This window comes from Schistocerca nitens, chromosome 1 (genome assembly GCF_023898315.1).
Source record: "Schistocerca nitens isolate TAMUIC-IGC-003100 chromosome 1, iqSchNite1.1, whole genome shotgun sequence".
Taxonomy (NCBI): Eukaryota; Metazoa; Arthropoda; class Insecta; order Orthoptera; family Acrididae; genus Schistocerca; species Schistocerca nitens.
The window spans coordinates 133,761,636-133,778,226 of NC_064614.1; the positions used below are offsets into that span (position 1 = coordinate 133,761,636).

A 16,591-nucleotide genomic window follows, 5' to 3' on the forward strand; every position below is an offset into this window, starting at 1 on the left:
ATCTCAATGACCTTTGTCATCTCGACACAGATCACTACCGTGGTGCTCCTATTATAGACACTTCTAGGTTAGTGAAGTGCCACAACCCCCACTTGAGTGCACTCCTGAGACAATGCTGTCTGAAATTAACAGCGATGGCAAATCATGTCATGCCTCACTTCCTGGAATCACTTCATGCTTCCCCATTAGACCACATACAATCTGTGCCATGCAGGATAGTACAGTCCAGCACATTATAACCACACCGATCCCCCTGTCCGTCACCCCCAGCTCCCAACAAGCTTAAACTGGCTAATGTTGCAGTGGGGAAACTTTTGTGAGCTGGCATAGTCAGGTCATGAGACAGTGCTTGGACCTCCCCAATTAAACTAATTTCTACTGGGTACCTAAACAGTGACTGTCGCTACCTCAGTGCTCATAAAATCATCAACAGTGACCCCCTTCTGAACTAGCTTGGTTTTTAGCATGTCTAGGCTGGGGCAAAAATTTTCTGCATCGTCACTTGCAAAACACTGTGCCTGCAAATTCCAATTTCAGATAAAGATGTACCAAAAACTGTAAAAAATCATGCCATTTGGTCTCTTTGAGTTCCTCTACATCCATACAGACTTTAAAACAAGGTGCAGACATGGCAAAGATTTCTTCATTGCATACTGTTCAATTTGCCTTTTTTTTATGCCTATCTAAATGATGTCATAATCTTTTTGCAAAATGAGCAAGATCTCAATGACCACCAGCATATTGTCTTCAATAAGTGGCCTTTCATAAAGTCATGGCAAATGATGACAAGTGCCAACTTTGGCAACCCTGCGCGACCTTTCTTGGGCATCATGTAACTGATCTGGGGTGCATCCTGCTCCTCAAAAAACTGACCAGATACACCTTCTCCCACCTCCCAACAACCACCAAGAGCTGCTTAGGTTTTTAAGGCTCATAAATTTCTACAGGAATCAATTGCCACATGCCACTGAGACTTTGCTACCACTCACCCAAGAATTGCACAGCAAGAATACATCTGGTGAATGTTGTCTCTATTAGAAACTGCAAATGCAGGCAGCCTCTGGTTGGTGGAATCACTCAAGCTTCTCATGATTTTCTCAAGCAAACTTACCATCACCGAAAAATTGGTCCACATTTGAACATGAAGCAGTTTGTCACTTTCAGTATGATGTTGAGGGAACACCACTTATGATATATAAAGACCTTTTCCTATTGGAAGATGCATTTCGCAACCCTTCAATGGATTCTGCACCCAGGACATTACAACACCTAGATTTGGTAGCACAGTTCACTGCCTATTTGCGATATGTTATACTTGCTGATATTGAGGCCGACTGTCTTTCCCGTGTTGCAGCTACCTCTGCCCAGTTGGACTTTAAACGAGTCGCAGATACACAGGCGACAGATGCCGATCTCCACAGCTTGTTTAACAAACCAGACACTGGACCCAGCATGACCAAACAAGTTTTGTGTGATGTTTTGAATGGAAGGGTCCGACCAGTCATCCCAGAACCACTGTAGGACAATTTTTGACCTTCTCCACAACACTGCACATCCGGGCATTAATGCTACCATACGCCTCATCATAGAATGGTCTCTCTGTGCTGACATTATAAATAATTGTACCATGTCGACCAGTACTTGCACTCTCCACTAGCAGGCAAAAACTGGCCGCCACACACAGCTCCCCTTTGATAAATTCCCCATTCCAAAGGGGCCATTCCAGCACATCCACACTGATATCGTGGGGCCACTCCCCAAATCACAAGGTTACTTTTACATTTTGTCGATCATAGATCATGTGAGATGATGTCTGGAGGCCACAGCCATTTCTCATTTACCAGCAGAGCAAGAACTTTCACCAACAACTGGATTTCCAGATTCAGCTGCCTGGCCTCCTTAATGTCAGATCAGGTTTCATGTTTCACTGTTCGAATCCTGACAGTTCAATGACCTATGCCACATATGTGGATGCCACTGGTTCCACACAACTGTTTACCACCCCCAATCCAATGGCCTTGTGGAACAGTAGCTTCGGACAATGAAAGATGCTCTCATGCACTACTCAGAATCATGGGCGGAGGCCCTTCCATGGGTTCTCTTAGTCATTCACATGGCACATAAAGACGGCCTCGACATGTCGGTTGCCGAAATACTATATGGCAAGCCCCTCACCCTACTTGCTGAATTTGTAATAAATAAAACATTCCCCACAGACCAGGCCTTACCAGACTTACTTGCATGCATGCGCACACACATACAAAACATCCACACTGCCCATCATATGAAACAACAAAGTTTTATTCATAAGGACGTGGCCATGTGTTCTCACATAATGCTAAATACAGATGCAATGAAACCCACCCTACAACGACCATTTGCAGGCTCTTACTGAGTATTGAAAAGGCTTAAAACTGCCACAACAGACAGTCCACACCTCACCACTTCCCATGCACCTGCTAGTCAATTTCCATGATTTTCTGTCTGAGAACATATCCGAAGTTGCATGATACTGATCTCATGATTACCACTACCTACACAGATAGGCAGACAGGTGGAAGCACTATCACACACAGTTTTATGCACACCACTCCTGTCCCAGCAGAAGTTGACATTGTGGGACTCATTTACCATTTTTTAGCAGACGGTACTCTCACTCTCACTGCTCTGACTTACACCACCACCAGCCCCGTGACATCTCCTGTGGATGCAACAATACAAGGCAATCCCCTCAATGGCACAAGCAATGGATAAAGAGAGAGGAATAAAATGGAGCAATGGAACACATCTAGAAGACTTAGATTTTGTATATAACCTTTGCCTTCTGTCCCATAGCATCAACAAAATGAAAGAGAAACTGGAAGATCTAAAATCTGTGACGAAGAAAGTTGGTTTGAAAATTAATGCCCAAAAAACGTAAGACATGCAGGCAAATGATAACAACACCACACAAAGCTTAAGCTTGGAAGCCAGATAATCAAAAGGGTGGATAAGTGTTGCTACCTTGGAAGCATGATTACACCATATGGTGGTGCAACATAGGGCAGTAACACCCTCATCAGCAAAGTCAAAGGCACTTTTGCAACTCTCCGATCTATCGGGGTATTGAAGGAAATAAACACTGAGAACTAAATTGCAGATATTTGAAAATAATGTAGAATCCATGCTTCTATATGGATGTGAAACATGGAAAGTGACAAAGCAGCTACTAAGCTGCAGACCTTCAACAACAGATGTCTGAGGAACATCCTGGGAATACAGTCACCAAATGTCTTTTTTAATGAAACACTCTGGGAAAGAATCAGCAAGGAGCCAATTGAGCTGCAAATAAAAAGCAGGAAGTGGAGATGGTTAGGACATACACTTACGAGACCAAATGGACATATTGCGAAGGAAGCACTTTATTGGATCTCACAGGGATGACGGCGAAAAGGCAGGCCAAAAATGATGTGGAGATGACCAGTTGAAGATCAGCACAAGGAATAGGATGGGAAGAAGTGAAAATACTAGCAGAAGACAGAGCAAGATGGTGATCCTTTGTTGCAGCCCTATGCTCCACATAAGCAGTTAAAGGAATTAATAAATAAATCTAGAGCTCCTCGTCAGACAAGAAGAAACAGTAGTAGTTTCTGGTGATTTCAGTGTAGATTTCCTGAACAATTTTGACAGGAAATATAAGCTGGAATCATTATTTGGCTGTTACAATCTCATTTATGGGTAAATTTCAAAACTCAAAAACAGCATGAGAGCAGGACCTGATTGTTAACAATTTTATGAACAACGTCCCAAGGCCCATGGAACCCTGTCTGATTCTATATCCAATTCAAGACTGAGTTAGCCCCTCTGTTCACTATAATCCATCGCAGATCCCTCAAACAAAGAACTGTGCACAGTAGTTGGAAGGAAGCATAGGTCACACCTGTCTACAGGAAGGGTAGCGGAAGTGATTCACAAAACTGTCATCCAATATCCTTGACATCCTTATGTTGTAGAATCTTAGATCATATTCTGAGCTCAAACATGATGAAGTATCTTGAACAGAATGACCTTCTCCATGCCAATCAGCACAGATTTCAAAAATTTAGATCATGAGAAACCCAACTCCTACTTTTCCCTCATGACAGCCTCAAAGCCAAGGATCATAGCATTCAGGTAGATGCAGTATTTCTTGGTTTCCCAAAAGCATTTGACTCAGTACCACATCTATGCTTACTATCAAAAGTACAATTATGTGGCATGTTATCTTGAATGGAGAGTTATCAACAGATGTAAAAGTACTTTGTGTGTATACCAGGGAATAGTGTTGGGTCTCTTGCTGTTCATGTTGTGTATTAATGGAATTGTGAACAATATTATAGTAACCCCAGAGATTTCCCAAATGATGCAGTTATTTATAACAAAACACATTCTGAATGAAGTTGTACAAATATTCTGTCAGACCTTGGTAAGATTAATGGTGCAATGAGTGACAACTTGCTTTAAATGTTCAAAATATAAACTTGTGGAATTTAAAAAACAAAAAACAAAAAAACAGTATCCTATGAATACAACATTAGAAAGTCACAGTTGGAATCTGTAAACTCATACAAACAGTTTACAAATATAGCAGTAAAAATACAATTAAATGGCCAGTTGAAGAGATAGAATAATATATTAAAAATGTCGTTCCACAGAACTTTATGTAACTAGACATAGTACCAACATCTTTCACTGAAATTAATAGAATGATAAACATTCTAAAACACAAAATCTCACAAGCTATTGATGGAATTTCAAAGAGAATTCTGAAAAGTTGTTCAGACTTAATAAGTAATGTCCTTAGAAATACATGTAATGCTTCACTGGCAGAGGGACTGTTTCCAGACAGATTAAAGTGTGTTATACAGATTAAAATATGGTGTTGTTAAACGTCCTTATAGAAAAGGTCACAAGGTCCAGAATATTAAAAAAAAGTAATTTACTCAAGAGTAGTCTCATGTTTCAACAGAAACATCTTACTTTGTATATCACAGCTCGGATACCAAAAGGATTGCTCCACTGAGAATTCTATTTATACATTCACTCAACAAATATTTCCAGCCTTAGATAATAAAATATCAGCAGTTGGTAATTTTTGCGATCTTACCAAGGCTGTTGCTTGCACAGATTATGTTACTTTCTAAGAAAAACTTAAGTTTTATGGAACTGATAGCTTTTCAAAAAACTGGTTTGAATCATACTTGACGGACAGAATGCAAAATGTTATGCCATATAATTCAAAGAAAGTTTCCAAAGGCAGAAAATTTTTAAGGGCTGGGGAGAAATCCAAAGGCAGTCTGATGAAGTTCAATTATGGGTCCATTCCTATTCCTTATGTATGTGAAATGACCTTCAACTTAACTTTCACCAAGCAGAATTGGTACTTTTTGCACTTGATGCTAGTATTATAATAAATCCCATTACAAAAAAAGCAAAAGAAGAAACTGTTAATGATGTTTTTCAAAGAATCACTGAGTAGTTCTCTGAAAATGGACCCTCGCTTAATTGCGAGGAAACACACTATATTCAGTTAACCACAACAAAATGATGTAGCACATGAACAGGAGTCAGTAAGCAGTGCAGAATTCTCCAAATATTTGAGTGTACATATTGATAAATTCTTGAACTGGAAGGAGCATATTACTGAGCTGCTCATTAAACAGTCAAGCTCAGCTACTTTTGCTCTTAGTATAATTGCTAGTCTTGGGAAAAAATCAATCACCCTCCTGACATATTCCACACATTTCCATTCAATAGTGTATTTTGGAGTAATTGTTTTGATGTAACTCATCACTTAATGAAACTATTGATAGCACAGAAGCAAGCAGTAAGAATAATATGTGGTGTTAAGCTGCGGTCATCATGTAGGTACCTTTTCAAGAAGTTAGCGAACTGTACCATCACAATACACACATTCCCTAATAAAATTCATCATAATCAAACAATGGAAACTCATCCAGATTAGAATATCAGCAATATTAGGAAAGGATGGATTGCTACTCACCGTAAAGATAACACACATTGAGTTGTAGACAGGCACAATGAAAAGGGTGTTGCACATTTAGCTTTCAGCCAAATCTTTCTTCACACAAAAAGCACACACATGTTCACACAAGCAAGCAAACCTCAAACACACATGACCGCCATATCCAGCAGCTCGGATTACGGTTCAAGTTGCCATATATGGCAGTCATGTGCACTTGAGGTTTGCTGCTTGTGTGAACATGCGTGTGTGTTCTCTTTTCTGAAGAAAGCTTTGACTGAAAGCTTAATGTGTAACAGTATTTTTGTTATTCCTGGTTGCAACTAGATGTGTCATCTTTCCTGAAATTTGCCGTAGATAATTCGTCAGAAATTGAGAAGAATAGTGGTTCCATACCTACAACACTAAAGGAAAAAAATGACCTTTATTATGCATCATTAAAGCTGTCAGTGACTCAGAAAGGATTTAAATAGGTAGCAACAAAAATTTTTGATCAATTTCTCAGTTACTACATAATGTCTGACAGGTAGCTAAGCATGTTCTGAATCTGACATAAAAATCATTTCTCAAACAATGGAAACTCCAGGTTGGAATAACAACAATATAAGGAATAGGGTAGATTGCTACTCACAGTAAGGTTGACCTGTTGAGTTACAGTCAGGCATAATAAAAAGAGTGTACACATGCAGCTAGTATAACAGCTATTGGCCAAAGCCTTCCTCAGCAAAGGAAACATGCACACATTCACATAAGCAAGCACACTTCATGCACAATGACTACCACTGGCTGCTCTGACCGGAATGCAATTGTCATGTGAATAACAATCTGGAGTGGGGTGGGAAAGGAGGAGGGATTGCAGGATATGGATCGGGGGAGAGAAGAGTTCTGTCTGGCAGAGCGTGCAGGGACTAGAAACTGCCAGGCACAGCATCAGGAGGTGGAGTGTGAGGGGGATAAAACGGGGAGTGAGAAAGGAAGATAATGGAACAGGAGAGGGGAATAAAAGGATGAGAACAGAAAAGGGGAGGTGTGGAAAATGAGGGGAGCAGGGAAGAGGAAAGGACAAACAGGTACAATGAAAGAGAGTGGCACACAAAGAGGCTGAGGGAATGTGAGAGGGGAGGAGGTAATAGGATGAGGGACCAGAAAGTGTTGGGTGGAGAGTGTGGGGGCAGTAGGTTACCGTAGGTTGAGTCGAACATTATTTCAGGAATGGAGAATTTACTGTAAGAATAACTCCCGTCTGTGCAGTTGAGGAAAGCTGGTGGTGTAGGGAAGGCTATAAATGGCCTGAGTCATGAAGCAGCCACTGAAATCAAGTACATTATGTTCCACTGCATGTTTTGCCATTGGGTGGTCTACTTTTCTTTTGGGCGCAGTTGGTGGTGGCTCTTCATCCTGGTGGACAGCTGGTTGGTAGTCACACCAATATAAAAACCTGTGCAATGGTTGCAGCAGAGCTGGTACACAACTTGGCTGCTTTCACAGGTGGCTCGGCCTTTGATGGGGTGAGCCTGTGGCAGAATTGGAAAAGGATGTGCTGGGTTGATGGATTGGAAAAGTCATCATTTCTCCTGGACAACTACTTTATTCCAAGTACAAATTTTTATTTCATAGGTGTAGGCTTTACAGAAGAATCGAAAAACTGGTAGAAGCCGACCTCGGGGAAGGTCAGTATGGATTCCGGAGAAATGTAGGAACAGGCAAGGCAATACTGACCCTACGACTTCTCGTAAGAAAAAAGGATAAGGAAAGGCAAACCCACGTTTAGAGCATTTGGAGACTTAGAGAAACCTTTTGACTATGTTGACTGGAATACTGTCTTTCTAATTCTAAAGGTGGCAGGGATAAAATACAGGGAGCGAAAGGCTATTTACAATTTGTACATGGACCAGATGGCAGTTCTAACAGATGAGGGGCAGGAAAGGGAAGCACTGGTTGAGAAGGGAGTGAGACAGGGTTGTAAACTATCCACCATGTTATTCAATCTGTATATCGAGCAAGCTGTAAAGGAAAGCAAAGAAAAATTAGGAGTAGGAATGAAAGTCCAGGGATAAGAAATAAAAACTTTGATGTTTACCCATGACATTGTAATTCTGTCAGAGACAGCAAATGATTTGGAAGAGCAGTTGAACGGAATGGACAGTGTCTTGAAAGGAGGATATACGATGAACATCAAGAAAAGCCAAATGAGGACATTTAAAGTAGTAGATGAGTTTTTCTATTTGGGAAGCAATGATGGTTGAAGTAGGGAGGATATAAAATGTAGACTAGCAATGGCAAAAAAAGTTTTTCTGGAGAACAGAAATTTCTTAACATCGAGTACAGATTTAAGTGTCAGGAAGTCCTTCCTGAAAGTATTTGTATGGCGTGGAGCCATGTATGGAAGTGAAACATGAATGATAAACAGTTTAGACAAGAAGCTTTTGAAATGTGAAGCTTTTGAAATGTGATGCTACAGAAGAATGCTGAAGATTAGATGGGTAGATCAAGTAACTAATGAGGAGGCACTGGGGAGAAAAGAAGTTTGTGGTACAACCAGACTAAAAGAAGGGATTGGTTGGTAGGACATGTTCTGAGGTATCAAGGGATCACCAATTTAGTACTGGAGGGAAGTACGGGTGGTAAAAATCATAGAGGAAGACCAAGAGATGAATATAGTAAGCAGGTTCAGAGGGATGTAGGTTTCAGTAGTTACTCAGAGATGGAGAGGCTTGCACAGGATAGAATAGCATGGGGAGCAGCATCCAAGCAGTCTTTGGACTGAGGACGACCTGAAGACCACAACAACAACAACAACAACAACAACAACAACAACAAAGAAGCTGTAGGTTGCATCCCTGTGCAATGGTGCTCGACTTGGAGGTAAGCTGAATGGAATTCTGGTGGTGGATGAAATTTTCACTGCCGGCCAGACAAGTAGAGATGGTGGTGTAAAGTTTTGCTTTTTGAAAGGAGTAGGCTATGTGCTGGCACTGGGTTTCATCCTCTCCCTTCAATTCACCCACGTCACCACTAATGCAGCACTACACTGTACAACCATTCGTCACAGTCATGCACATACAACAGATACACACTTGAAGCTTCATAACATATAGGAGCTTGACATAAGCAGCAGTGTCCTCCAGATAGACTCATTCCACATCACTTCAATAAAAAAAATTGTTCACATTACCTACAGAGCATGCACTAACTACCAGTAACAAATGCTTTCCTCTTATTTTCTGTACACAGTAATCACTGTATCTGGAAGCAATCATTTCTGTGAGTTTTTCTCTCAAATTTTTAAAATGGAACTCTTTTTCTATATTTTTTCAGTTGTAGTTACACACTAGAAATATTTATATTTGTAGGAAATAGCAATAGTTTTAGTGTTGTTGCATATTGTGGTGTTTAAGTCTTCAGCAGGTTGAACACAAGCATTCTGCAGAGTAATTAGAACCCCCAACCCTCACAACTTCGAAATTAAATAACAATCACGCTTTATTGCACACTATCTTAACAATTTACCTGAGTACAATTGTTTGACAGCGTTGTGAGGGACAATACAAGCATATACACCAAAATAACTTCTGATCACACAGAACAATTAATATTGTTTCCAGTCAATAACTATCAATGTATTTATACAAATGACACAAACATGCTGGTATCTGAGAGTGTGAAAGATAAACAGTAATGGGATTTTTTTAAAACAAGATTCAGTAAATTATTCAACATTTTTATATGAAAATTAAAGAACTGTAAATTGAACTGCCAGGTAAAAAAAAAAAATAAATAAATAAATAAAAAAATAAAAAATAAAAAAAATGTAACCACTAGGTAGTCGTTTATTTTCCATAAGAATATATAGTATACCTTATAATGCCCACAGGAATGGTAACAATGGTTACAGCTGTACACAGCTTGTTGCAGTGGCGTACAGCCATTATCATCTTTGAAATTCACGTCTGCTCCAGCATCCAGTAACAATTTGGTAGTCTGCATTAACATGAAATGTTACAAGTAGACATTAAAAACAAAATATGCTTACGTGATTGGCATAAATGCAACACAACAAAAAATTCTCTCACAGAGCACTGTAAAGTTAATAAAAATGGACATATCACATTTCAGTACTAGATCAATTAGGAAAGATATTACATACATACAAACAAACAATAGCTCAATATTATGAAAGGGTCCTAAATAACAGGTCATATTTATTTCAATATATGAAGTTATTACATATAACTGTAATTTCAAAACTAAAAGCTTAAACACTGCGAACTAAGAATAGAAACACAAAGTTGGTTTTTATCTGGATTCTGCTAGTGTACTAGAGCATATCGTTATCATTAGGTCTTTCAGGTGACAACACACTCATCACATGTATAAATTCTTCTATACCCAAATTAATAAAATACAGGTGGAAACATAAAAAACACTTCTGCACAGAAAATGTAAATACTTTTATTCATATGTTAGCAAAAGAAACCTGGGAAAATGTATTTTCAAAAACAACAACCTATGACTCATACAACACTTTTTCTAGTACTTTCATGTCCCTATTTGAGACGTGTTTTCCAAAAAAGCTTACAAAAATCAATGTCATGCCAAGGAACAACATACAGTGGATATCACCTGTTATCAGAGTATTAGTCAAACTCTAAAACATCTCAGTCAAATCAAAAAACACAATAAAGATCAACACTTCACAGAATATGTTACAACATATAAGAACATTTGCAGAAAGGTGATTAAAAAGGTAACACCATGAACAACAACAAAGTAATTTTAGGTTCAGAAAACACATCAAAAGCAATATGGAATGTAGTAAAAAAAAGAAATAAGCAAAACTATTAAAAGTTAAGAGAACATTGTTTTAAAAGATGATCATGGCATGTTCCTTAGAAATCTTGTCCTAGCAAATTACATAAATGACTACTTCACATATACTCCAGTCAGCCTGAATAAAAATTGCCTTAAGAATAGTGGAACCTCTGTTACAAGAGAACAAATTGTCAATTCAATATTGCTATGCTTTACAAATAAATCTGAAGTTCTACGAATAATAAAAACATTGAGGAATAAAATTTCTTCAGTGACAAATGAAATTCTGGTTCAGTCACAATAAAATGTGATAGTGCCATATCTGAACCACTCTCATACATCATAAATATATTATTATCAAAAGGAGTGTTTCCACAAAGATTAAATATTTCAAAAATAAAACCACTGGATAAAAAGGGCAACATATATTATAGGCCAACAGCTTTGTTATCTATATTTTCAAAAGTAATAGAGACAGTCATTAAACATAGAATTACAAATTTCCATGAAAAATTCAATCTCTTGTCTGTAAACGAGCATGGTTTTTGCAAAGAATTGAGTACAGTATCAGATATTTTCTATTTCATTGAAAATATCATAATGGGACTAGACAGACACAACAGTACAACAGGAATAAATTTTGATTTGTGTAAGGCTTTCGATACTGGCCAACAAAATATCTTACTGGACAAATTAGAAGCTATTGGTATATAAGGAGTTGTGAAAAAATGGTTCCAATCTTATCTCCATAATAAAAGACGGGTAGTAGAAATTACCTGAGCCAACATTAAAAACCAAAGTATTGCTTACAGATCTGATTTTCAGACTGTACCAACAGAGGTACCACAGTTAATTTTAAATATTTCAAAAACTAATTACATCCATTACTGGAAAGCAAAGTCACAAAATGACCTGGACCTCAGAATGCAAAATAAAGAAGTTAAGAGAGCAGCTGTCACAAAATCTTTAGGTGTCCATATAGATGAATATTTAGATTCAAAAGCCCATATTAGTAACATGTATAGTAAATACTGTAGCAGAATTGTCTGCTTTGCTTACATTCACACAGCTATTACCTATGGCCTCACTTTCTAGGGTCACACCATGACAAATCTGAAAACCATCTTCATATTACAAAAACAAGCTGTTAATATAATTACCAAAAGTTCACAGCTAACACCCTCCAAGCAGCTATTTCAACAACTAAATATTCTACCTTTACATGCCCGACATACAAAAAAGGGTAATTAACATAAAAACGTGCACTCCAAGTTTCAAATGAACCCATATCTGCATTCGTATAATTCAAGAATGATATCCAGATAAAAAGGAGTAAACAAGGCTACTGCACAAAAACAAACAAATGTTGAAGGTACAAAATTGTCTAACAAACTTCCAGCACATATAAAAAAATAAAAGAATTGCCTATTTAAGGAAGCAGTATTCAAGATTTTAATGACCAGCTACTATTACAGTGTAAATGAATATCTTCAACAACCTAGTAGCAAGGAATTATATTCACGTATCATTATGATACTAATGTCATAGCCAATGCCAATAGTATTTCCAGTCAAATGTTTGCTATGATCTGAATTAGTATTTGAATAGAAGAGTTACAACTATTATGTGTTTTTATTTAAATCTCAATTAATCATTCCATGAAAAGTTTCATTTGCGCAATTAATCAAAGTTGTGTGCACAGTTTTAATGTAAGATTGTGTAGGGCACCAATTTTATGAAAAGGAAAGTTGCCACTCTCCATATAGTGGAGATGCTGGGTCACAGATAGGCACAACAAAAAGTCTGTCACAAATAAAGCTTTCCAGCCAGTAAGGCCTTCGTCAAAAATAGACGATGCACACACACACACACACACACACGCACACGCACACGCACACGCACGCACGCACGCATGTGTGTGCAAATGCAACTCAACACACAACTGCAGTCTCAGGCAACTGAAACCACACTCAAAACGCTAAGTGTGTGTTGTGTGTGTGTGTGTGTGTGTGTGTGTGTGTGTGTGTGTCATCTATTTTTGATGAAGGACTTACTGGCCTTTCCTTTTCATAATATTTTTATATTACATCCTGGATTTTACACTGTGTAGGGTACTGTGCACCCTTGCATTTGTAGGATACTGTGCATCTTTGTGTGTGTGTGTGTGTGTGTGTGTGTGTGTACCGCAATGCAAACCCAGAACCTTGCCTATAGGTGGCCATGCTCTCAGCGAGTAAGCTACCCAGGCATGGTTGATCACCCACCCCGACTGTTTCAGTTTTGCTATTAACTCTCTCCTTCCTTCCAAACTTTGCAGAAGCTCTCCTGTATACTCTTCTAGAGTACCACATCTGGAAGAAAGGAGTAATAGCCCAACAGACTGAGACTTATGTTTTTGTGGATGCTGTTAACTGGTTTTCACAAATGGGCTTACTTTAATATTCATGAAATGCAGCTCATTCAGTTTTGTATAGTAACAACAAGGTAACTCTGGTTTTCAAAACAATGTAATTGGAAAAACTTGTAAGTGGAAAATATGGTGAATTGAGTTCCTTGACTAGTTTACCTCCCTTAGACTCGATGTTAGCTTGTTATCCATCTGAAACTCAAGAAATTTACACATGTTGTTTTAATTAATTTGTGATTATTAATGTCTATTTGTAGTTCAAGTAGATAATTTTTACTTCTTTGAAACTGCACAGAGTAAAAGTCTTAAAATGTTTGCTGCACATGACCTGTAGAACTGTTTAGCTATGGTTGAGTTTGGGACCTTGATTAGTCTGTAACTTAATGAGTCTCAGGAAAAACCATTGGTAGAACCAAACATAGCAAGCAATAACATGTGGTTACAGTAGAAGACTGTGACTTAACAAATATTAGGAGAATCCCGAGACTGAAGTGAAACATAACAGAGAGTTACGTAGGTTTGAGTTGAACAGAAAGCTAGAAGTTTGGAAATGGTCTGCTAAGCAGATATGGCCTGTGGAAAATGACAAGATTAGCATGAGCGAGTGACTGCTTTTTACTGTAGGTGGCTGCAGGACAGCCACAATGGACCATAGGTAGTATACAGCTAGCTAATAGCAGACATAGTACACACTTTAATAACATGAAACAAGGCTACGAAGACTGGTACAGTAAATGCAAAAGCATCAAACAAATCAATAGAGTGAAATGCATTGTATAAAAAATTGTCAACTGCAACCATAAACAGTTAAACATAAACCATAAACAATTAAATAATTCATTCCACCTCAAAAGTTTACACTTTCCAAGTGACAAATAATTTTATGATATACAGTAAACCATATGGCCACTAGCGGCATCATCGAGACAAACAATGAATATTACACTGCTGCTATTAGATATTCTATAACATTAAGTTTCTGTATCTAAGCATTCCAGACCAGATCATTCTCCACAGTTAAGCTGATAAAATGAAGCAGTATGTAGTTGTAATTATTCTGTAGTTGTAATTATTATCAATATTGATTATAAAGTGGATCAAGGTGCACAAGAAGCACAAATGTGTTAATGTTAATGAGGTATGCAATTACAAATGATTCGAACTGTTGTCAACAGATGCCTCATGACATACTATGTCAATTAGAATTTTTTTTTCAGTTGTAGAATAACTAGTAAACAAATGGTGGTCTATTTGCATAAATCTCGAAGTGTTGTACAATGCATGTAACTTGGTGAGGAGCTGCTCAATCTCTCACTGGCTGAAGTGCCATAATAGTGGAAGATATAGACGGTGGAGGAGGTGCTCTTGGGAGCAGAAAGAATTAAAGGAAGGGAGAACAGTTTGGGAAGTAGAGACTCTAGTTTTCTGCATTCAAAGAGTATGGCAGAGTGGTGAGATTTTTATTTATGTAAGAAACACATCAGAACACTTGTCAGATCTTGGTTCTGCACATCTAAGAATTTAGGTGAAGAAACTTTTGTACTGAGTGCACAGTGTGGCTTGATCTTAATGGGGATTCTATCATCTTTCGTATCACACTAGATAGTTCAAGGGCAGTTGACATATTTTAATAATTAAATTTATTTATGTGTAAACTGCATGTAGGACCACCATTCACTAGGATTTTGGGCCTTACTGAATAAACCACCTGCTCTTAAAAGTAGTTCTGCAGTGTTGCCTATGTTTATTACAAATGTTTCCCTGTTTAATTAATTTATAATTTGCACAACTTGTCTACTCTCAATTACTCAACAGCAAGATTACATTTTAATAAAATATCTAGCTACTATAGTGACAGGACATAATACAGACAGTGTCCAGCTCACCCTAGGACATTTATGAGCCAAGCTTTATTCAGAGGCGAAAACTTGCACCTCTGTCTCAGTAAAGCAGGGCAGTAACATCAGAAGCCCTCTTATCATCATAAAAATATTAGTTTTTGAACTGTCCTCTAAATTCATTTGAAGGTTATTTATGTATGTTAATGACAGAAGAGGACAAAATGCTGAACTGTATGAGTCATCACATTCTTCCCTCTGATTTGTGTTAAGTTATACACCTGTGTTACAGTTTGTTAGTGTGGCCTATTTTCAGTTTAAATTAGATTAGACATTCCACAGGGCCATAATGAGAAGATTCTCAATGGCGTGTGAAAACTGTCAGAATATATCATATAATATATATTTAGAAAAGAACTTAAATGCTAATACTCCTTCCACAGGTCATCAGATTGTACAAAGGGCTGTGTTACAATGGTAAGATTCTGTCCATTCATGAGAGATGCCACTGATATCATAATGAAGAAGTTCCTGAAGTACTATGTTACAGTCAACTCAATCAAAGGTCTTGCTAAGATCAGAACAATACCAACAACGTAACTCTCTTGTCTCATCTGCCAGAACTTCTTTTGTAAGATGGCCCAACTGCAAGCAGTTAGTAAGTTATGCTGCAAATTTGAATCAGTATTCTACTATGGCCACTTTTTCCAAAAGAATGTTTCAGAAGGTTGGAATGTGTGAAATAGATCTGTAATTAGAAAGGTGTCACTATGACGTAGTAGTGTCTCTCACTGAACTGTCCAATGTGTATTTTTATCATTGGCATGGAAACTAGTGAAGTACATAAAAGTAAAACTTTTAGACACTCTGCCTATGGAAGTAAACTATCTGACAGACAGCAGCAAAGATTTCAAATAAAGATTTTATTTCCTAGACAACTTTTATAGTTTGTTAAATACAAAAAATAAATGACAATATAGTTGATTGGTTAGTAATTAATTCCACACAAAATAAATGTTATGATGTAGATTGTAGAATGTGTCACTTGACCTGAATATTCATGTCCTCATAAAAACACAAATTTCCCAAAAAAAGAGTCTGCACCACCCTCATGTCTCACAAACTTTTTATTTTGTTTGCCAGAAACTTACTCCATTCTCAGTGCATTCCAGTAGCGTGTGTCGAATTGTGAAGGGAACAATGCATCTTGTTTACAAAGTTGAGTCCATCAACACCCCTTGAAACAGGGCAAGGGAACACCTCCAATGAACCCCAGGTCAATGGCATCAAGCTCTCTAGGCTGACGAGTGCAGGTTTTGTCTGACACATGATGGTAGTCACAAAAAAGTGTGATGGTGGGCTAATACCACTGATTGTCTCAGGCATGCAGCATCACACAGTCAACCGGGAGGTTGGTCAGTCATGTTGTGTGCTCTATAATAATCATATGTTACATCCCTCTCATTGCTACCAAGGGTAATTTGAGGTCTGTGAATTATTGGCATGGGAATGTTCAACCTACTGTCCAGCCTG

At 38.0% G+C, this 16,591-nt stretch overlaps 1 protein-coding gene across 1 annotated transcript in view; it reads right to left on the minus strand.

Annotated features, from left to right (window-relative positions):
* LOC126243082 (serine/threonine-protein phosphatase 6 regulatory ankyrin repeat subunit A-like) overlaps positions 1 to 16,591 on the minus strand; it is a 281,386-nt gene that overhangs the window by 138,027 nt on the left and 126,768 nt on the right. The window contains exon 9 of the mRNA XM_049948137.1: positions 9,860 to 9,982. Within this exon, the coding sequence (XP_049804094.1) occupies positions 9,860 to 9,982 (123 nt within the window). The remainder of the gene's footprint in view (positions 1 to 9,859; positions 9,983 to 16,591) is intronic.